The sequence below is a fragment of the Acipenser ruthenus genome, chromosome 6 (assembly GCF_902713425.1).
Source record: "Acipenser ruthenus chromosome 6, fAciRut3.2 maternal haplotype, whole genome shotgun sequence".
Taxonomy (NCBI): Eukaryota; Metazoa; Chordata; class Actinopteri; order Acipenseriformes; family Acipenseridae; genus Acipenser; species Acipenser ruthenus.
This window is the reverse complement of record NC_081194.1, coordinates 23,963,491-23,987,307: the sequence shown is the minus strand read 5'-3', so window position 1 is coordinate 23,987,307 and position 23,817 is coordinate 23,963,491. Positions and strand designations below refer to the sequence as shown.

The following is a 23,817-nucleotide window of genomic DNA, read 5'->3' as shown; positions in this document are numbered from 1 at the left end:
AAGAACGCTAACTAAACACTGAATTTCCCTAACTGAGGTTGGAACGGCTAGTCTGTTTCTCCAACAAAAACACACGATAATGGTTACACACAGTAACAATGTAATGTTGTCCTGTTCTGCACAGGCTGTTGATGTGGTTTCTCACTCTAGGTGGCTTTAAACAGGTAGATGGTACAACTCTCAGATATAAACACTTGAAAAAATGGCTTCCACAATTCACGCACGCACGCACGCACGCACGCACGCTTCTGCTCACACGCTTCTGCTCTCAAACTCCTAGTCTCCTTCAACTAGGCCCAGACAAAAGAGCTTCCTTTATAGGGCTCTTAATTAGATAATTAATGACCACTTATACAAAATTGTTTACACCTGAGTTGTACATACAGACATACAGACATTAATGGTGCGTTTACACTGGCCGTTTTTTGGATGGCTTTGGGCCGTCTCAGGTCTTTTTTGGCTCAGTGCCAGCTTAGTTCCGTCCGAAAGGCAGTGTAAACTCACCTGACATTAAAGCTGCAGTGCCGTTGCAGCATCACAAAAAGAGTAGAACAACTTGAGACGCAAGCGTCCTGAATATTTGAATTTATTAACTGTTTATATTGGGGAGTATATGTAAATATCTACGTTTTATTATAAAGTTTTGATCGTACCAATGATTAGCTTAAAAACATGTAATAATTTTTTTTTTTACAAATGTTTTTTTTTTTTGTTTGTTTGTTTGTTTCTGACAACCGCGGCGTGAACTGGGGAGAGCAAGAAAGCAGAGCTGTCATAGCGTTGTGGGGCGAAACTCAAATCCAGAGTGCACTCTAAGCGGAAACACAAAATAAATACATATACCGAGAAGTAGCGGCAGGTCTGGCGAAAAATCTGTGCAACCCCCTCTCTGCACTTTTTGATTATAGTTGATCTATTACACAATTGTGTTTTACATGTTATGTTCTAAATAGAGATTGTTTAATAATTTGCGGTCCCTGTCATTTCGATTTTTAAAAAAGGAATACAGTAATAAACTGCAAATTGACTTATCTTACTCAAGGTCAAATCCTTCACATAAGAAATGAGTCAGGAACCTTTATGTTGTGTAAAACATTGTCTAAACGAATAACCATTTTCCTCGTAGACTGCACGATAAGTATATATTTAAGATGAGTCCCCCGCAATATGAACACGACACTGTATTGTTTGTTTACAATACCACTCTGCGTCTTCTGCCTTTGTGGTTTGGGGAGGGGAAAACTTGTCATCCCTTCAGTGAGCATTATGAGGTCACCGAGCACGTATTGTAATTTAGATGGTATGCTCGTGCATTCGGACCTAAGCTGGCTCAGGGCACAACTGCAGTGTAAACGCTACATGAAAAATGATGGCAGTGTAAACGCAGCATTAGAGTTTTCCCACAACCTCTAGTGAACACTCTTAGAAATACCGGTAAATCCTGACTCACTTTTTTTTTTAACAGAAAACGTGGACACAGTGCTCTACTCATTCTCAGGCTCACATACATATTTTTTAATAATATATGGGAATTTTAATGTAAATTAAGTACAGTAGCAATTGCCAAAAGAAATGAAAGTATGTTTAAACCTAAATTTAAAAGTCGAATTTGGAGAATATTTTTCTTTAGCTCATACTCTTCATCTTCTTAGCAACGAGGTGTAATGTGTTGTTCGATCTGAATGAATGCAAGATAGCTTCCAAAATGAGATCCAGTTAAGAAAAAAATAATTAATTCTGAAATGCCAAACAAAATATACAGTAAATGCCCACTGCAAGAGCACTTCAGTTAATTTAATGGCTATTCAAAAGTTTGCAGAAGACCAAAAAAAGTTGCTATAAGGTACTGCAAAAGGGAAAGCTGTGAATGTACTTGCTACTGCAGCAGACAAAGGCCAGTAAGCACCTGGGGGCCACAATTCATTGGTCATGATAAAGAGGGAATCACACATTTTGAATTAAAGTTAATAAAGTAATGCATGGGCACATGAAATAGGTAACCACTTAACCACTGTATAATGTCCATTACCTGAAACTCACAATTGTGACACAAACATACATATACTGAATGCTGATAGGGAAGACATCAAAGCAACAGTTCTCCTTTTTTCTTTTCTTTTATATTTTGTCTCTTCAGGTTTGCGTTTTTGTTTTGTTTGTTTGTTTAATTTGATCATACAGTACATCATTCTCTTTTGTTCAAATCTGATTTCTTTGTTTTATGAAATTTTAGCATCCTACAAAAGGATATACAGGATATGCTCAGGATGTTTTGTTTTTTTTCTCCTGCCAGAATAATTTGTAAAATGTTTTTGATTTTCCCAGCTGATGTATGACCCAGGATCTGTGAATAAGAATATCAAAACAATCTGGATTATGTTGAAAAATATATCACCACTATATGTACAACGCAGAAGACAGCAAATGTATACTGTAGTAATGCATTTCTCACTAGAGTGTGTTCTGTAACCCTTACACTCCTTTTTAAAAGGATCTGAATGTCGAGTGCACATGCAAGATATTCTGTACACTGTGCATAAAAACGACACTACCCTTGTTTGGGGTACGGACTATGGAGATCGATAGGGATGTGCAGAGAACCTAGTATCCGTAACAAGTATGATGATTGTTCTTGCTCAAGAAATGCAGGAATACAAAGCATATGACTTGTACGGTTAAAGCACTATGTGATCATTTTGTGAGTGCCAGAGGTGTGTTTGTTTAGCAATTATGAGTAGACAGTAGTCCAGTACTTATGCAAGTATGACTTCTGAGTATGAGAGCGAGTAATGGCTCCTGTGACAGAGCAGGCTGTTCTGAAGCATCACTTTGAAGTACAGTGCTTGTAGGAAAGCAGTATATAAAGAAGACAGAGCAAACAATCAGAGGTACAGAATTTACTGTACGGTACATGCACTGGACAAGCTGTCCACTTTACACTTCAAAATGTGTTCTTTGCTCTTTCTGGTCTCAGCTCCACTGCACACCCCTGGAGATCAGTATACTTGACAAAGATGTACAAATGCACAAACTCTACAGTGTACTGTAGAGAAATATGGCATTGGAAGATCTTTAAACTGTGGGTATGCAGTGAGCAAAATTATATCCCTTAGTAATAAGATACGGTATTGAATTAGAACAACGGAAGATAGTGTTAAATAATTTGAATGAACAGAGAGCTCTGTTACAGATAATGTAGCATACTGTTGTTGTTAAGAAATATTAACCCACCTGTAGCAGTACAAAACATACAGGACAGCAACTCTCAATTAAAGAAAGATACAGTATATGGTTGATGATTGGGGTATTGCTTGTCACTTGGATGGTATACTAAGCACCAATGGGCATTTTGTTGAATGACCTTTACTTTTTATACAATATGGCTGTTCCAAAATTTCCAGTTCTTTTGAAAAATGTCCCTTCAAATAAAGGTGTGCTCATTAGATTTTGGAGATGGTCTGATCAAAGGTGACTATTATTATTATTATTATTATTATTATTATTATTATTATTATTATTATTATTATTATTATTATTATTATTATTTATTTCTTAGCAGACTCCCTTATCCAGAGCGACTTACAATTGTTACAAGATACCACATTATTTTTTACATACAATTACCCATTTATACAGTTGGGTTTTTACTGGAGCAATCTAGGTAAAGTACCTTGCTCAAGGGTACAGCAGCAGTGCCCCCCACCTGGAATTGAACCCACAACCCTCCGGTCAAGAGTCCAGACCCCTAACCACTACTCCACACTGCTGCCCAAACTAGTCTTTGGCCTTTTAGTTTGTAATTTTGTACCCTACTGTACATATGACATGAAATCTAAATTTGGTTGCTGCATTTCATAAGCATACTAGATAGAGGTAAGACAACGTTAACAGAGTCTTGTAAATGAGATGGAAATTATTTAAAATTATGGATGTCATCAATCATCTCTCACTATTCTGTGGAGTAATTAGGGTTGTTAAATTGCAATTAGCCACTGCAACCCCACTGATGTGGAATATAGGGGCTGATTGAGATGCCACAGGTGATGTTGATGGAGACATAAAGTGAAATTAAATGTGAAATAGTTTACATTTAGGGACAGGTCACACAGTTAAATGGGAGATTTGTCTCATGAACAATGTAGATTTCCACATGGTAAAACTTGTTTGAACAGCCTTCCACATTCTGCTGTAAGTGCTCTGCCAAATCAAGAACCCAGACATAGTGTTACATAAGAAAGTGCTGTACTATCCATGTATTGCTAAACATTTGTTTTATTTATATATATAGGGACCTAACCCTCCCTCCCCCCGGACGACGCTCGGCCAATTGAGTGCCGCCCCCTGGGAGCTCCCGTCCACGGTCGGCTGTGGAATAGCCTGGACTCAAACCGGCGACGTCCAGACTATAGAGCGCATCCTGCACTCTAGCGAGTGCTTTTACTGGATGCGCCGCTCGGGAGCCCCTATATATATATATTATAAACCTATTATACACGTACATGTATACTACATACAAGTTTTTTTACCATAGCTTCAGCAACTCTGATCCTTGTGGTAGTCTACGAACTGAGCTAAAATCCAGTACTTTAGGTTAAGGATATAAAAATTATACAGTCAAAGTATTTAGTACATAACATTTTCAAAATACTGGTAGTAAATCTACAGCTGCTACTTAAGGCTAGTGTACAATGAATTGCATCTTATCGCTAAGGGATAGAAAAGTCTAGGCTTAAAGCAATCGGCTATCCAGTGAGCAAGCATGACGATAACAAAAGTGTAAAGCATGAAAAAAATATCTCTGTGCTCTGCAAAGGGCTTCGTTCTTTATTTGTGTATTTATTTATTTTCAGGATTTCAAAGGGCTCTGTTTTTAAAATGTACTAAACTATAAGGCACTATAATTTTATGAGTCAAATGGCAATAATTTGAAACGTTGAATAAATGGTGTCACATAAAAAAATACTGAATGAAGAAGTCTCTAATCCCTCATACTGTATGCTTTTTCTTCCTATTTGATCAAAGAAGCTTGCCAGGGCTACTTCCAGCAGATCTCAGTTGTTAATAAATAATTTCTTGGTATGGAGTTTAGTTACAGTATAGTAGAAAGTGAACATCTTTCAGCTTACAGCTTTCAGGTGTATTTCCATGCAAAAAAAAACCCTTAGTTTTTGGTCAATTTGCTTGGCTTTTTAGTATGAGAAGGCGATTTACCCACCCTTTTAAGTCGTACCATGTTTTGGCCACGCACTTCCTATAGCGCAATTAACATTTCCAGTTAGATTTAACTTTTGTGGTTAACAAAATTGGAGTAAGTTATCATAGCAATATAGTTAAAAAGAAAATTAAAATGACAGGTAGTTGCCAGTTAATTCTCCCAAACAATTACAAAGTTGCCTGTCCTCAAATGAGGACAATGGCACTTAATGGGTTAAACAATTTTTCAGAGCAGACCAATCCTACCATGGACAGGTCCAGCTATAGATGTTAATTTGCTTGTGATAACATATTCTCCTCTCAAACCTAACGTTATCAATATTATTAATTCTGTAGCCTTTTCACAGTCCACATAATATAGCAAGTAATAGCCTGAAGAGAACTGAGAAAATAAATATAGCTTTAGATTTATAGTCCAGTGAGTCAACAGCAGAATTAGTGAAGAAACCAGGTTCAATTTAAAAGAGCTAGGCATATCTAGATATGAATTTAAAACAGCTAGGCATATTTACAACTATGGATAACAATTTTGCATCATCCTATAGAATTAACTCTTCAGGGGACCCTATTGGTAGGCAACCCGGTTTTACCCCTTTCCCTTTTAAAGAAATCCTTTCCCCATCCTTTCCCTTCCCTCCATTGTCCCTTCACAGCCCAAAGAGACAGATCTTCGTCCTGGTCCTTTTCCCGAGCAGTTTTTGTGGTGTAATCATCTGATTTCCGACAGATGAGTTCAGCTTCAAAGACGTATTCCAGCAGACGGGTGGGTAAGCTTAGAGTCGTAACCCAGTGTCTGCTGACCCGTTGTTTAGCCACAGAAGGGAGGATATTAATCAGTTGTTTCTGAATCACAGACTCAAGGATCTCATCCTTTAACCGTTGTGTCGGTCAGAGCCTTTGCCTGCAGAGGTCATTGCTTGGGGACGTGTGCCAAGCTGATACTTTTCAGCCCGGAATTGCTGTCTATAGGCCTCCTCGGTGAGACCTAAGTGATGAAGGATGGAAGATTTCAGTCAGTTGTAATTTTGGGCTTCCTCATCGCTGAGAACTCCATATGCAGCTTGGGCTTCGATTGTAAGAAAGGGCGCAAGACAGATGGCCCATTGATCCGGTGGACAACTCTGGGATGTAGCAACCCTCTCAAAGGTAGTCAAAAATGCCTCTCGTTCATTGGCAGGAACCATCTTGGTCAACAAGGCACTTGGAGACACACTGGGTTGTTGCTGGAACCCCCTCTGTGCTGCCTGAGACTCAGGTTGTTGCTGCTATTGTTGATCCACCTGCTGAGCTACAAGCTGCTCCATTTGTTTTGTTTTTTCTTTCTTGTTTCCTACTGTCCAGTAGGGGGCATTATTCTGTTTGTCACGTTTGTGCACTTCTTTAATTTAACTAGTAGAATAAGGGGAGGCAAACAAGCTTGAATAAACTCCTATAGTATGTTGTTCGTGTACTGACTTACAGATTTTCACATACCCAGACAACAGTTAATCAGTTTAATGAATCAGGATATGTATTTCAGGCAGTCTACTCTAAGGCAACAATTTACATTAATGCATATAATATAACAACATCTCTAAAGCTAATAATAATCCTATACTATAGCATCATGCTTCAATATAGGTGAGATATAAATTCAGTATTATGCTTTCCAAACTCTCGCAGAGAGGTCTTCAAAAGATGGACCAGGCAGGCTTGTGTTACCAAGCTTGGCTGATACCTAATTGTAATTTTGCTTTGTATACTTTTTGGTGCCAGGCTCCTCCTTAAAACTAATAATATGCGGTACCAGCCTTTCTCCCACCTTTCTAAGATAAGGATATATGAGGTTTTCTCTAAAACTAATAATATATGTTTTTGTACCATGAAGTTCCTCTCACTTTTTAAGATAATAATTATAAAAGCGAGGGGTCCTTAAGCCCTAAGTTGCAACTGCTGATAAGAAACTTAGCTACATGTGCATTCCAAGAGGCCCCATCAAGGTTATTGAATTATTGAATTAGGTCAGTGTTTTATTGTTCATTTTCTAAACTAATACAGAGTTTTACAATAATATTATTGCCCTTAACTGTTACCTTTCTTCCAATGGTCTTTTGAACACAGTATCCAGTTTGTGTCCAATATATCAGAGTGCTCCCAGCAGGATTGGAAATCTTGTCCGGTTCTGCTCTCAAAGGTTCCTTAAAAGCCACCATAGGGTCGGGAAATCCAGCGTTGAGCATGAAAAGTGTGTTTTACTAATTTAGTTACCTGGTATCTATAGGACATCTGAACCCCTTTAGCAATTTTCCCATCTTTACATTCTAACTTTCCCAAATAAGCCCACTTTACTGGATGAGTTACATTACATCCCATACATTCAATTCTCCTTACGTTGTCTGATTTAACATTCAAATGAAAAATATGATATTCCCTGTGGATCATCAGGGGCACACTCAAACATTGTCCTACAATGCTTTACCATATGTGTACATGTAGGACACGGTTTTGGTTCTGCTTGTGGCAGCCCAGTTCTACATCTTTGACATTCACACATTAGTTTGGACACATGCCGGTCTGTCCCCCTTTTCAGAGAGAGTTTCCCACAGAGAGTAATGGTTCTGGACTAATAACTATTTTATGTATACATTTCAATTTGATCACAGAGGGCTATTCTATTAGGTATTCTTTCCATCCAAAGTATCTGAGTTGGCCAGAGTTCACTATTTTTCATATCAGAGGGTTCCCAAGCCTCATTGTCATCTCCATCGTCAGTGGGGAACCCCCCCTAGAAATTAAGTTTGTTCGATTGAAGGACCAGTTACTTTTGCTGAATAGGCCTTCCATTCAAAAGGAACCAATACCTTATGCAAGAGAGAAGGGGTTTAAGGGTCACTTGTGACATGCTTCTAACACCACGTGTAACAGGTTTGTTTTAGGGCCTGTGGGGAAGCATATAAAAGACCAGTTTTCGGCCACAGTTTAAAAAACAAATTATTTTATTGACAGGATCAAGTTTCAAATCAAAAAGAAAGAATAAACAAACAAGTGTGCTATCTTCCTCACACTTTTATTAGCAAGGCAAGGGAAACACAAACAAACTCCACCAACTCTCCTGCATAACACCAACAGCTTCTGTATAATACTTTTCTCTCTCGCTCACAGCTTTTATACCATGACCAATCAGTCCAACTAGTTCCTCTCTAACGAGTAGCTAGTGCTGCCTGTGCAAATTTACCAGTTAGCCAATTAAGTCTCCTAAATACCCGATCCTTGTGATTTTAGCATGGACCCTTAACCTTCTCATGCCAGGACTTCTGCACCAGACCGCTGGGCAAATTGAGTCCCAAAATCTTGCAGAGAGAAACATAGGGAAAAGCAACAGAAATTAGCACTACACAGATGTATAGTATTGATATTGACTAATCAGATGTGTATTATGTTTAGAAACTACTAAACAATATTATTATTATAAACATTTTCAATAATATTTTGGTTTGTCAGTAGTGACTAGTTACGATGGAAAAAGTTGTTCTAATGTCAATCAACTTTGAGAATCTAGCCCATTCTCTGTGTTCCGTTGTCATCTACTGTGTGGTAGTAGAGCTTTCTGATTGGTTGATAAAAGTGTAGATGTTTGTAATGACGTATAATTTTACATTTGATGACCAGTCATAAAAAAATAAAAACTATATTAATATTTTAATCTAATGTTCTGGATTGTCTGCCCTGGACTATAAGCATGCCTCAAGCGTGGCCTGAAGAAATCACTCTCTTGAAGTTAGCAATGGAGAAGATCGGTTTCATACCCTCACAGTGCTTTCAAGGTGTCAGCAGACCATGGGTCCTATTAAAAAAAGCCTGAATTCAAGAGTGAATTATAAACTGTCGGGACATTCACAAAAACTTTTACCACAAAGTGTTGTTTGCAACATTTTTTACTGAAAAGGAAAAAATCAGCCGGTAATGTTACTAGGGTGGGCAAACCAGGGGTCTGGGAGTTCTGCTCTGATCTTTCAATTCAAAACCTAGTTTAGAAAAATGTTTTTAAATTATGAAGGCTCAAAATCAGTAGAGGGCGTAACTCAAATCCAAGATGGCCACGGACAGAAAAAGCAGCTGAATTTGGTGTGTTAAAACTCATTTTTACATGAATAAAACACATTTCTGGAACATCTTGATTTCAGATATGTTTAAGTTAGTTAAAACTGAAATGTAATAATCTATTTTGGATTTTGTTTGTTGAAATCAAAAATGTTGTTTGACAACCCTAATGTTATACAACTAGAAATAAACAATAAACTTATGAATATTAAATATTATTCTATTCTTGTTTAGATTCATTAAGTATATAATTGTAAAGTTTTAAATTCACTGTAGGGTAGTGTGTTGCAGGGGGACAGGTTAATAGTTACACTCTGATGTACAAGCTGTCCTTCGAGATAAGACAGTTTCTAAGAGCTCTGTACAGTCCACTGGGCTGAATTAAACTCCTGAGTTTTATACAGTTACCAGGATGTGATGTCTGAAACATAAAATATATAAAGTGATATTCTACAAAAAGAAAAATGCATTTGTGATGGGGTGTGGTAGACAGTGATAACAGAGTCTTTGAGTTATATGCAACACATGTTTTACTGGTGCAAACACAAGCCTTTACAGTCACAGTACATAAACAACAACACAGTCACTCTTGTCATCTTCTTCACCAAGTCCTGGATTTGCCGCTCCTCAGTACTCCGAACCCCCTTGGATCTCCAGTCTGCATCGGCACTTTATCCTCCTGGGGAAGGCAAAGGTCAAAAGTAAACTTTCCATGTTTGTTTTTATATTGTAGCTCTGCTCTGACTTGCTCCAACTCAAAACTCCTCTCACTGAACGAACACACTCAGCTACACAGTTCCCTTATATGTACCAAGACCTGCCCCATTAATCCACTGCAGCCAATCACTACTCGATATAACTGCCGCTGAAATCTCCATCTTAACTGGTATGAAACTCAGTACACCTGTGTAGCCAACCTCCCCAAGATGGCCGCTGCAAGTTGGGCGGGGGAGGGTTAAATATTTGAATCAACCTCATAGTGGAAGATGATGATGTAGGCTATGTTACTGGCTTTTTTTCCAATAATGCTTTTTAATCATTGTTCCAGTTTTACTTTTAAAAGTCTGTTAAGCATTAATAACATATTGAATGTCTCTGTCTATGCAAATTCTGCACATTAATTATAGTATTTAAGTGGCGATCCTCAATTTCTGGAGCGTTGACTGTTCTGTTCCAATCCTGACAGCTGTCACATTCGTCGTCACAACTAAATGACAGTTATTATTTTCTGTAATTGACAACTGTCAAAGTTAATGGTACATCTGTGTTTTCCACCCACCTGGTGGTGAGGCTTCACATAATAGGGTAATTGTTTCAGGAGTATGTAAAAAGAAGACTTCTTTTTGCAACATCATATTTATAGCCTGTCAATAAATAGCTTAGAAACGATCTGGAGAGAGCATGATGTGCAGGGCTGGAGCTAATGAAACAACCATTGTATAGAGGAGCTCCAAAGATTATTGAAAATACAGGATACAAGCAGCTGGTGAGAGACTTGAATAAATACATTTAGTACAAGAACATTTTCTATTCCTGTAAACTGCAGTGTTCTGGATACTAGTATTCAGATTAACACGCCTAGGATATTGCAATTATTATCAGAGATTTGACAAAATACTTACATGTGAAAAAAGGAAAAAAAACTCATAAAATTATTCTTTTTCTGTACAATTTAACCCATTGGGGACTCTAGACTTCTATTTTTTTTTGTAACATTGCAACACACTAACCAACTTGCCAAGACACGCAAAACATTATTGCAAACACACAGGACATGATGCAAATATGTTTGGGGGTGGCTAAAACTGCTTAAATCTGATTTGATCTATTATATCCATGTATAGTGAGATTATTCATGTTTTTGAGGTGGCTAAAACTAAGGAAAGGCTTTTTCCATCCTTGTAAACACACAGGACATGATGGAAATATGTTTGGGGGTGGCTACATAATTTAAAGTCGATTCTTCTCTCCTTGTACTCTCAAACGTCTGTAAATGAAAAATCAATCGACAGTAGGCAAGCAAGTAAGCAAAACGGCAATCGGCAACCAACTTTATGTCCCTGAAGTGCCAAGTCGAAATTATTTTTTTGAATCACTGGATAACTAGGCTTTCAAATTATAACAAAACAAATTATAATAAAAAATAAGTATATTCTGAAAATCCTTACCTTCCAGTTACTATCATCTCAATGGGATACAATACTTTTACTGCACAGGCAACCAACAACATGATCCCCTTTGCATGGTTGCTGGGTTACATGTTGCCTAATGCCATGGAGTGTTGCTGTTGCATGTGTGATGTCGTAAGTGTGTGGTGGTATGTGTACGACAGAGACGCCATCTTAAGTGTTAACAATAAACAAGCTTTGTGGTTAATCTACAACACTGTGTTTTGTGTCAGTTTTGTACGATACAACAGCGTAATTGAGGTTGTATCTTTGTAAATACATATTTATTTGATGCGTTATTTTTTCCTCAACTTGAGGGTGGTAAATTTGGGCTGCATCTTAAATTTGAGGGCATCTTAAATTCGAAGAAATACGGTAGTCCTGATTTACAGGTATTTCCAAGTGTCCACTAGAGGTTGTGGGAAAACTCTAAATGTCTGTATGTATAACGCAGGTGTAAACAACTTGGTAATAAGTGGGCATTAATTATCTAATTAAGAGCCCTTTTTAAAGGAGGCTGTTTATCTGGGTCTAACTGAAGGCAAGTAGGAGTTTGAGAGCAGAAACGTGTGTGAACCGTGGAAGCCATTGTAAGTGTTTGTAATCTGAGCGCAGTATCATCTTCTGGTTTAAAGCTGCCTTGAATGAGTAACCATCCACAGCCCAGGCAGGGTGAATCAGTGGCTGTTTTTGTTGTGTTTTGTTTTCCCATTCACTGTAAATAAAACACGCCCATTGTCCTGGAAAACAATCTGAAGTCTCCAAGCTCTTTAGTGTCGAAATCCTGCACAACATAGAGCCACTCTGTTATAATATGTATATAGATATTTGTATAAAATTACATTTATCACTATTATAGAAACCGTTTCTCGAACGTTCATAATAATTCAGTATATTATAAATAAATTCAGTTAACAACTTCCGGATGTTAAAGTTTAGCAAGAAGTAATAGCAGATGACTTGCTGCTCTAGGCATGCATCACCCAGTCACTTGCTCTAGATGTGTGAGAACATGATTTGCAAAACGCACATTTTTATCTTAAAAGACGTTTGAGTAGGGATACACTCGGTTTGATTTCAGACTGACACATTCCTTTTTGTTGTCAGTATTATCTACATTTGTATTTATTAAGATTAATCCGGCACACCTAGGAGTGCTTTGCATGCCAAGCCAAAGGTTTGCTGACCCCAGAGTTTGAGCTTTAAAACAATAAAAATTAAGCACTGGCAGTAAACCACAATATTGTAGGGAATTTGGTATTGTTTCTATGTATCCCTATTAGGACAGTTTGAAATTATAATGTATTACCCAATTGTATTGTTATTATCCAGTATTAGACTATGCAATAATTAATATAAGATAAAGCAATTGAGCTTTGTAATATACCTACTATTTTGTCTGGTTACTGGTAGGCCCATGAAGGTTACAGAAACTAGAAAGACTATAAGCTATACATTATTCGGTCACATTGTGATGTAATCTGTGTCTCCTTGTGTCAGGACCAGTTTTAAAACTGCTGCACTGCAATGCAAAGCACTACAGAAGGCATCACAGATTGATGGCCTTTCATTGCTGTTGCTTAGTTACAAAAAGACAACTAGAGGACAAGGTAGGAAGTTAAAGAACATTAAAATCAACATCCACTGAAAGCACTACAGTATTTCCAACCAATGGGTTCTTAACTGTGATGAAACTAAATGTAATATAATCTTGGGACAGCAAAATGAATGATGTCCACATTTGAAGATTTTAATGGATTTTGCGTAGATGTGCTACACATTGAAATATTAATAACCAGCCATGAAGCCTCAATCCGCACAGGAAAACATTTCTGGTATGAAACATGCAAAGAATTTGTAAACAAATCTGACACTGCTTAGGAATATGTGGAACAGCATACATAATAATAATAAGTTACAAGAGAGGGAGCAGTTTGGGATATTTATACCCATACTGTACATAAAGCTTTTGTGTGCAGTAAATGCATTGCAGTGCTGTCTTTCTGTCATTTGTTTTGGTTTGCATTTTTTAAAATTATTTGTATCAGACTTGTTATACAGGTGCCTGTAGAAATTAATATGTGAAACCAAACATAACTGTTTAAGGTCTTTGTTCTGAAAAGTGAAGAAAGTACTGGCTTGTTTTACAGCTGTCTTTAATATTTTATTTGCCCCAAATCCATGTGTGATGGAGAATGCCGCCGCTCCCATCACTGACATGAACATTTTAATACAAGTTTTGTGAAACATTCTAAAATGCATTTGTTGCTGTTTTTTGGTTTCTTTTTAATGACAGTACATTTTAGAGACACACGCACACAATTTGATTACCTTACAGGAACTGACAGAGCTCCTTCAACATATGAGAGCTACTACATGTTCTCTTAATCCTATTCCTACAAAACTATTAAAAGATAGTTCCCTCAGCACTTAAGGTAGCTGTGGTAAAGCCTATGCTTAAGAAGCACAATTTCGACCCTAGTCATCAATAACTATAGGCCAATCTCCAACCTACCATTCTTAGATAAGGTTCTAGGGAGAGTTGTTGCAATTCAGTTACAAAAATGTCTAACTTTTAATGGTATATTAGAGAAATTTCAGTCTATGTTTTGTGCTGCACATAGCACCGAGATGGCTCTTGTCAGTTGTGAATAATCTGCTGATAAGCTCTGACTCTGGCGCTTTCCATCAGTTTTAATTCTTCTAAATCTAAGTGCTGCCTTTGATATTGTAGACCATTCCATCCTACTGAATCATCTTGAAAGCACAGTGGGACTGTCTGGCCTTGTCCTATCCTGTTTCAAATCTTAATCTTTCAGTTCGTCTCTATTGGGGAGGTAAAATCTGCATTATCGGAAGTTGTCTGCGGTGTTCCACAGGGCTCCTTTCTAGGTCCCTTGTTGTTTTCATTATATATGCTACCGTTAGGTGACATTATCTGTAGACACAGAGTGAACTTCCATTGCTATGCTGATGATACCCAGCTATATTTGTCCCTGAAGCCAGAAAATTATTCTGCCTGGGTGTTATTAGCTACTTGCCTTGCAGACATCAATCATTGGATGTCACAGAATTTTCTAATGTTGAATTCAGATTTAAAAAAAGAGGTTATGCTAGTGGGCTCACAGAACCAACTAAAAGGAAATGTGCGATTACATGACCTCGACCCTTGCAGTCTCTCTAAGAAATTAAGAGTTTAGGGGTCATCTTTGATCCTTATCACTTGAAACTCATATTAGGGAAGTTACTAAAGTATCTTTTTACCATTTGAGAAATATAGCCAAACTTAGACCAATTACCATATTACTTTGAATTAACGCTGCCCTCGAATTAACGCTGCCCTCGAATTAACGCCTCACTCAGATATCGGCTTTTTTTTTTAAATAAATTTAGTTGTTGCCAATTATTTTCTTCCAATTTGGAATGGCCAATTATTTTATTATGCTCAGCTCACCGCTACCACCCCTGCGCTGACTCGGGAGGGTGAAGACGAACACACGCTGTCCCACGAAGCGTGTGCCGTCAGCCGACCACTTTTTTTCACACTGCGGATTTACCATGCAGCCACCCAAGAGCTACAGCGTCGGAGGACAACGCAGCTCTCGGGCAGCTTACAGGCAAGCCCGCAGGCGCCCGGCCAGACTACAGGGGTCGCTGGTGCGAGGTGAGCCGAGGACACCCTGGCCGACCTAACCCCCGGGCGGCGCTCGGCCAATTGAGCGCTGCCCCCTAGAAGCTCCCGTCCACGGTCGGCAAAGGAATAGCCTGGACTCTAACTCACGACGTCCAGACTATAGGGCACATCCTGCACTCCACACGGAGTGCCTTTACTGGATGCGCCACTCGGGAGCCCAGATATCAGCTTTTTAATAGACGCCGCCCTCGAATAAACACCACTCTCAATAAAGAAACTCTGCCTTTGTACATGACACCCCCCGAAGAGACTGCAACCTCAATCCAGCATGCAAAACAAACTAATGTACACCCACCTTGTAAGCAAATGTTATTTTATAGTACAGTCCCAACAGACAACCCAAGATTAACTACTTATAACACAGCAGTCCTTCACGTCCCTTTTCTTCCAACAGAGTACAGTGCCAACACAGCAGGGGATAAAACAAGGGCTGTCTGTTTACCTCGTTGTCAGCTTGGATGGTGAAAACTTAAACTCAGAGGAACTTAGAGCTTTGCTTGTCACTCTAAGCGCTATCCGAAAGCTGGCCGAAGATATCTTCTTGTAGGGGGTTTAGTTGTTTTGTTTTTTATTCATTGGAATTTTACTCAGTCCTGTACAATTGTATATAAAAAAAAAACATGCTTACTATCTATGAGAAGATTTAGTTTCGGTTTCTCTTACAGAGAAATTACAAACAAGCAGGTAAATTACAATAAGAAAAAAAACAAACAAAAAAAACGAGTAGGATATATTTTAGTTTTAATAGAAATCAAACCGATATTCAGAAGTAATATTTTTCGTTAAGAAAAACAACTGCATCACACTCAACTACCGTTCTCTCTCCTCTTCTTGTCCCGCTCCATAGCAACCAATACACACTCCTGATTCGCTGGTACAGTACTCCCCTGACCTCCCAACTCCCACCTAATAGGCTCTCGTTAACTGTCAGTAAATGTACTGTATTAAAGCCCCAAAAACAAAGTATAGTGATGCAGATCGGAGCCTTTCTGGCACCGTTTTTAAAATGACTTAAATCATTTAATAAAATATTGCAGCCTTTGTAAAGCATAGTATTATTAATAAAGGCCGCCCTCGTATAATCGCCACCCTCGTTTAAGGGCCGCAGTCATTTTGATCAATTTAAAATAAACGCTGCGGCGCCAAATTGAAGTAATACGGTATTTCCGTATCTGATGCCGAGAGACTGTAATGTATGCCTTTGTTTAATCTAAAATTGATTATTTTAATGCACTTTTTTTCTGGTATCCTAAAACGTGTGGTATCCCACTTGCAGCTTGTTCAGAATACCGCCGCTAGAATTCTGACTAAAACCAAGAAAAGTGAACACATTACCCCTGTTTTGGCCTCTTTACACTGGCTCCCTGTACAGTATAAAATTTATTTTAAGATTTTGCTGTTAACTTACAAGGCCCTGAATGGATTAACATCTAGTTATTTGCAGGAGTTACTGACCCCGTATCTTCCAAACCGCACCGAGATCTGGATGCGGGGCTGCTGGTTATTCCTAGGGTCAACAAAAGCAACATAGGAGGTAGGGCTTTTTCTTGTAGCGTTCCTAAATTATGGAATGCTCTGCCTTCATTTGTCAGGGAAGCTGGGACCGTTACAGTTTTTAAGTCAAAACTAAAAACACACTTTTATAAAATGGCTTTCTTATCTTAGTGGGTTTTAAATTAACTTTAAAATTGCTGCTTTTGTATTATTATGTGTATACTGTTATTTAAATCTGTTATAAATGATCTGATTGTGGCAGTTGTATGTGTGACATGATATACAAATGTGTTGTGGGTTTTTTTTCTGCTTTGTACTGTACAGTGCTTTGTGATTTTAAGCGCTATATAAATGTAATAAATAAAAAATAAATACATAAACTTATCTACTTACCTTGGTTCCGGCAGCAATGTCTGATCTCCGTGGCAACGTACCTGTAAAAGAATAAAAATAATAGTAATGAAAAGTTAGTTTGAAGGTCATGGATTGTATTACTGGGAGATATTTTCAAAGTTAGGGTGCTCATTAACCCTGAAAATAGGAATACCGCTCAGCATTTTGTTTTTATAGATCGCTAAAGAAATATAGGTCTTTGTTTTTCTTAACTCAAAAAAAGTGACATCAGTTGTTTTTAACATCTGAACAAGATTTGTTTTAAATACCAAAGGAATTAGAAGATAACAAAGATACATTTTTAAGTATGTTTGTTTGTTGGGAAACAGCACCAGAAGAAGAAAAAAAACTTTAGCCAGAATAGGTCACGAGTGTGCCTACATTCTTATATACAGAGTATGAGGTGGGAACGCGCCCAATAAACTTGTATGATAGGGGGAATGAATAGTAAATATACCATTGTTTCATGGCCATTGTAAAGAGAATATGGATTTTTGCATATTGAGTGGAGAATTGAAATATATATATATTACTGTAATGGAATAATTTTGGTGACATTTTGGTTATTTTAAAGTATGCATTATGTCGAGTTAGTATGTCCCTTGGGAAGGGGTTAACTAGGTACAACCCTATATAAGCCAGTGAGAGTTAGTCTCAGAGTGAGAGGATAGAGGACAAGTTTGTTTTGCTGTGTGGCAAGATGGCGAGTGGTGTGGTGTGACGTCAGGCAGGCCAGAAAGTAAACAAAGGCAAGCCAGCAAAGGTAGGTACAGGGAACGAGGCACGTTTGCGCTCGGCTTTTAATAATAAATGAAATAATAAACAAAACACTTTACAATACACAAAACAAAAAGGGCTTGGTAGCCAAAATAAACCAACAAACAAATACCGTGTGGTACAGCGGTAGCAGTTGCTTCTCTTACATTCTCCAGCTCAACACAGTACTCCCGTCTCTGGCTCAAAAATGCCTCGATCAGCCTGGAGCGGGTTCTTTTAAGCTGTGGCTGGAGCCTTAATTAATTATCAATAAAACAATTACCTGGTTGAGGCTCCAACCACATTCTCACAGGTTTTAATTAAAAAACAAACAATAAAACACAGTTTTTTCGTCATCATAAATACAAATATATAAAAATACAAATAATAATACAGGGGCGGGGTGTACCCCGTCACACTCTGTAAAAGACTGTAAGAAAGATTATTGCTTGAGTAATTTGTCCTGCTTTGTTTGTTTGTTTGTATAACTGTAAATAGTTGACATTTAAGTTTGTCTGCTGGCCAAATAAAGGTCTTATTTGAACCCTGACTGTCTGATTCCTTCCTGCTACACCTTCTGCCACTAAGCCTGCCTCGCAACATGACCACTTATCCAGTTGTCGTCTCCTCTGTCTGAAAATGTAGCTTAAAAATTGTCATCTTTAAAATTTCTGAAACTTCACAGCCGTCAGTCCCCACATTCACATTTCCGCTATTAATATATTTTGGGCCCATCTTTTTTTTTTGTTGATCAAGGTACATGCACAAAGAAGGAACTCACATATTTGAATTATAACTTAAGAGTTAGCTGAAGTATGTGAATAGAAAATCCAAATCCTTTTGCCCCTCAGCAAACATAAAATTCTAACAGATGACCATTTTGTGTTTTTTTGCCATTTTCAAATATTTGAAACTACTGTAAGTGAAATAACTTTTTTACGCCTCTGAATCTGACATGCATTGAAAAAGATCACTACTGTAACACTGCAAATATGAAAACTGGCAGCTTTGTGAATAATGCATAATGACATCCATCAAAGAATTCAAACTTTTATTTTGCTGTGCAGGTGCCTCAAGACGAGTGGGGAGGGTACCCAGGAATTAACAAAGATGACGAGATACCCTGCAGGAGGATGAGGAGTGGGAGTTATATCAAAGCCATGGGAGACGATGAAAGTGGAGAGTCTGATACCAGCCCTAAAACATCACCAAAGGCAGCCGTCCGACCAGATTCCCTTGTCAAATTTGCTGGGCAAAGACCACATGGAGATCACCAAATGTAAGTGTTTGCAAACAGTATTATTTAAAACTGCATACCACAAGATTAGGGGGGAGTTTTTTCTCTTAATACTGTTTTACAGAGAGACAGCTAGTCAGCGATGTCATTGTTATTATCCAAGTATGATTTGTTCACAGTCAGCAGCAGTGTTTTGATAAAGAGTACTGTATTGATTTTTAATATGGCATTGTCATGTTGGAAATGGAAAGCAAACCAAAAGAAAGTTGAGTTACTATCAGGGTTAATTTGTGCTCGATTGCACCGAATCCCAGATCAGGTACCCTTTTATCTGTTGAGAGTTAAATAGTTTTGCAATGATGAACCGTATGAAAAAGAAAAAAAAAATGTTAAAAGGACTCTATATAGGCTCTATATCAACAGATGCTAACTGTTGCCTCTCAAAATGAATCTTTGACAGGACATTGAACAAATTAGAAGATGTATCCACATCACAGGCTAGATTTATTTTGAAGGCTTGCCTCAATCATGGGGTTTCCCTGGTGACGCGAAATGACGCTAGCCATTGGCATTAGATAACAAGGCATAAGGATTTACTGGTAGAGGATGTTTGGAGGTTCAAGCTGCCAAAACAAAGGGAAAACATCTACTATTCCCAATCCAGACAGCCTTGGGAGCATACGTGGAAGGTGTCTGGCACAGAGCTTTAGAATCCTACATCTCCGCCGGTTTTCAGCCATGGTGATCTGCAATACCTGTGTTGGTCAGTTTCATTTTATACCTCCCAGTTCATTTTTAATAAATGAGTCGTAAGATAAATTAGTTGAAACGGATTCAATACTAATGACATGCCACCCCACCAATGACGTTTAAAAAACAATTTGGGCAAGAGCATTAAAACACATTATTAACCAACCAGGCACAAGGTATTTTGCTTTATTACAGCAGCTTAGATTCACTCGTGTACCAGTTCTCTGCGCATGGAAACCACATTTTCAAAAAATTTCACTAGTAATCTTCAAAAACAGCACGAGTACTTTACGCATAGCTAATTTACATATCAACCCCCGCCTTTCCCATTCATTTGCATGACGTCGGATGAAAAGCCCGGTTTACTCGAGTAAAATAAACTGAGCGAATGGAAACCCCAAAAAGACATTTTTCTCGAGCAAATGTCTCGAGCTAAAAAAAAAACATGCATGGAAACTCCACCAATGTTGCAATGTATTTAAATTTTAGGCCTATGTGAAGAATTCAAAATCAGTTGTGATCACAGTCAGGCTACTTCAAATACAACAAATCTGATGCCAGGCAACGTTTAGCTTCATATAGAAATGTATTTTGTTCATCCAGAGTGTACTCTCATTGTTGAAACTGATGACAGTATGTGATTCCCTGGGAGGCCAAGGGTAGGAATTTAACAGCACTAGTGTCTGAGTTAATTGCTTCCAGTGGCATTGTCTAAACAGTTTCTTGCTAAACAGCAGGTGACAGTCTTGTGGACATGGCTGCATAGTGTTGTGTGAGCATTCCATCCCAGGCTTAGTCTCAAGTGGTAGTTCAAGTCTTGTGAAGTGTATTTACATAACCCCATTGGAGGGGGGGGGGGGCTTATTCTGCTAAAAATGTGTTATTTTTCCAAGTTTGGTTTGTAAAGCCCATGTGTTTACAAGAATAACAGAGGTAGAATGCTATTAAGTATTAACTATAGGTAGGTGTGTGTAATAACCCTGTTAAGGGCTTTGAGGGGTTATGGGACATCCTAGACCACGAGACTGTAGGTAGAACCCCGAGAAGCCATTTAACAGGCTTGATTACGCACTTACCTATACTTAATTCTTTATGTATGTAATCGATCAAACATACAAACACAAATATTGGCCAAAATAGCGTAAAGCTGAAGAACGCTTCTTATATAGCTTCTGAACAAGTTTAGGTCACATAATGTTTTTCTTTGTGTGCCTTTGTTTTCTTGTTCCTGAATAAAACTATTCACCTCAGCCTCACTGACATCTAGAAATCTTGAGTCTGCCATTTTTTCTCAGTTTGTTTAGAATTCTGACAGGGTGATGATGTCACTGCCATGGCCTGTAATTGATTACAGGCCACGGCAGTGGTGTCACAGTCTTCTTACACACACTTACATGGTAGTAATAAGACTAAGCTTCACCAAGTTCTATGGGAGATTACAACTCTCCATATATAACAGTGTTATTATTCCTGAAAGAAAATCCACTTTAGCTGTTCTTTTTTTATTATGACACAGGTTTACAACAAACTTGAAATTATTTTGGAAGTCATAATGCATAATCATAAGAACTGTACTATTAATACATTGCATTTAAAAGGCTATTTACAATGACTTCTAATTTATTATCAAACATAATTTTTTCATTATGATTTTCTTTTACATTACCTGAATAAGTTACTGTGCTGTGTTCAGGTATTCCCTTTCTTCCTTTATTGGAGTGATCCCGCTCCTGGGCAGTCATTTCGGGATTTTTTAGAGGAAAGACCAGACATTTGAAATACTATAAAAAAGAAGGGCTAACTTGCTTTGTGGAGTGAAGATTGACCTGTTCACCTAAAATAATAAGCATAAATGTATATTTTGTGGATGAGATGCACAGAAAATGTTGATCTCTTTTGGGGCTGCTCCAGATTCTCCCCCTGCAAGCTTCCAAAAAGATTGGACCCACACTAACAATCTAGCTTTTATAATAGTGTAAATAACAACCGTGTCGTTCCATAACTGATTTTGAACACTTATCTCTTAATAATATAAAATCCCAGTTATATTAACTAATCTGTTATTCTTGTTGTTTAGAAAGACTTGTATCGCCTGTACTTAAAGAAGGCATATAGAGGAACCAGGAGTGCTTTAAACATCTTTAGTTTTATGATATAGAAAATTAATCTAATTAAGAGAAAGAATACATTAGTTAAGTGATATTGTATACTGAGTTTATACCAATCTGCTCACAGTATGGAAAATTGTCATTGTTGGAGAACTGGATTCATGCTTATTTTTATTTTATTTTCTCCATGTAGCCAGACCTACCACCTGCATGCTGCGAGAGATATGCATCCCAGTGTCAGCTTGAATCCTGCGGCCAACTATAACTGCCCCAAGTTCCGTTCCAGAAATCAGAGCTACATGAGAGCAGTGAGCACCCTCAGTCAGGCAAGCTGTGTTAGTCAGGTGAGTTCATTCTCCATAATGTACAACAAATCAGAGGATTTAAACCAAGAGCCTGAAGAAGATAATTAGAAGAAGGCAGTGCGGTGGATCGCTGTGCCTTGACATTTGCTGCTGTGAGGCAGATTGTGGGACAAGAACTCCATGCTGGGGGTTGATCTCTCTTAAGGTTAGTGAACACTGCTGTAGATATAAGTTAGCTGATAGCGGATAGTGGATAGTGAGAAACCCAACTAGCTGTGTTCTAATCAAAACTGTTCAGATCTGAACAATATCAGACATTAAACTTTAAATCTCCAATACCCCCATAGTTAAGGGTCCACTGCAGTGGTGAGCAACGTGAGGCAAGGGGACCACATCAGACCAAAAGGAGTGCTAAGAAACAGCAGTGGAATAATTTAACACATTTTAAAGTTGTTTGAGGGGCGCTCAGGTTAGCTCAGGTTGCCCATTTCTGATCTACTTCTGGTTAGTCTGACTGCTAGTCCTATTGTTGGTTAACTTAACCAAAATTTCAAAACGAATAACATGTACTGTAACACTAAACCAAATGGGCAATTAGATGTTTGTATCGTACATGATTGCATATGTCTTAGCACTGTAACGAATTAGATTTGACTGTGCTAAAAACATATTTTTAAGCAACTAGCAATTGTTGGGGATATGCATGTTGATTTCTTGAGAAGGTTTCCCATGCTGCTATACTTCAGATGTATGCCAAATGTTTTAAAGATGCAGTACCCTTTATTCAGTTACATGCTTCTTAACAGGCAAAGTACTGTTTCTTTAAAGCTGCACAATCACATTTTGAAACCATTTCTACTATTTTAAATAATATTAAGAATACACTTGTAATTTATAGATTGAATTGCTGTTTTAAACCAATGTTTATAATGTTCTGCTCTCTCATTTTCTAGGGAACCAAGTAGCTGTCTAATTTTGGGATATTTTCTCTCAAAAACTGTTATTATAATTTTAAAAAATAACATTTTTTTATATATATACTTTCCATGTGTTAATGTGATAGTGCACTTTTAAGTTAACCTCATCCTGTTTTAGGGCTCTGATTCATCCTTTTTTTTCTCCCCTATACTGTATTACATGTTGCCACGTTAATGTTTGAAGTCCTCAGCAACTAAAGCATGAAGGAAATGGTCAGCTGAAAAAAATACCCAAACCCCATAACATATGTTATAAAATACTTCAGTACCCATAAACAGATAGTCTTGCATGTATGTTGTAGTATGCCTTTATACACACAAAGATATATACAGAGTATATGCAATGCACAGTATATACATGCATGACCTGATTTGCTAAGCTTTTGCTCCCGTGCTAAATTTGCACTAAGTATCTATCAGATGCTATCGGATGTCGAGAGCTTACTTTTTAGCTTTGCCACAACTGACAACATAATACATCGAAACACAAGTAATATTTTCAAACCAAATTGACTTTGTCTGTGTGGGTTGAGAAGAATACACAATATGGTCTTTTTGCACCCTACAAATTGGCAGTTAATCCAGATCCACCGTCATCCCCCACCCACCAAATTTGTAATTCTCTGAAATAGGTGTGTGTG

General features: G+C 37.9%; 1 protein-coding gene across 1 annotated transcript in view; it reads left to right on the top strand.

The window, feature by feature from the left end:
• Positions 1-23,817, top strand: part of LOC117410623 (disks large-associated protein 2-like) — a 180,497-nt gene that overhangs the window by 102,401 nt on the left and 54,279 nt on the right. The window contains exons 4-5 of the mRNA XM_034017303.3: positions 18,867-19,078; positions 22,088-22,238. Coding sequence (XP_033873194.1) covers positions 18,867-19,078; positions 22,088-22,238 — 363 coding nt within the window. The remainder of the gene's footprint in view (positions 1-18,866; positions 19,079-22,087; positions 22,239-23,817) is intronic.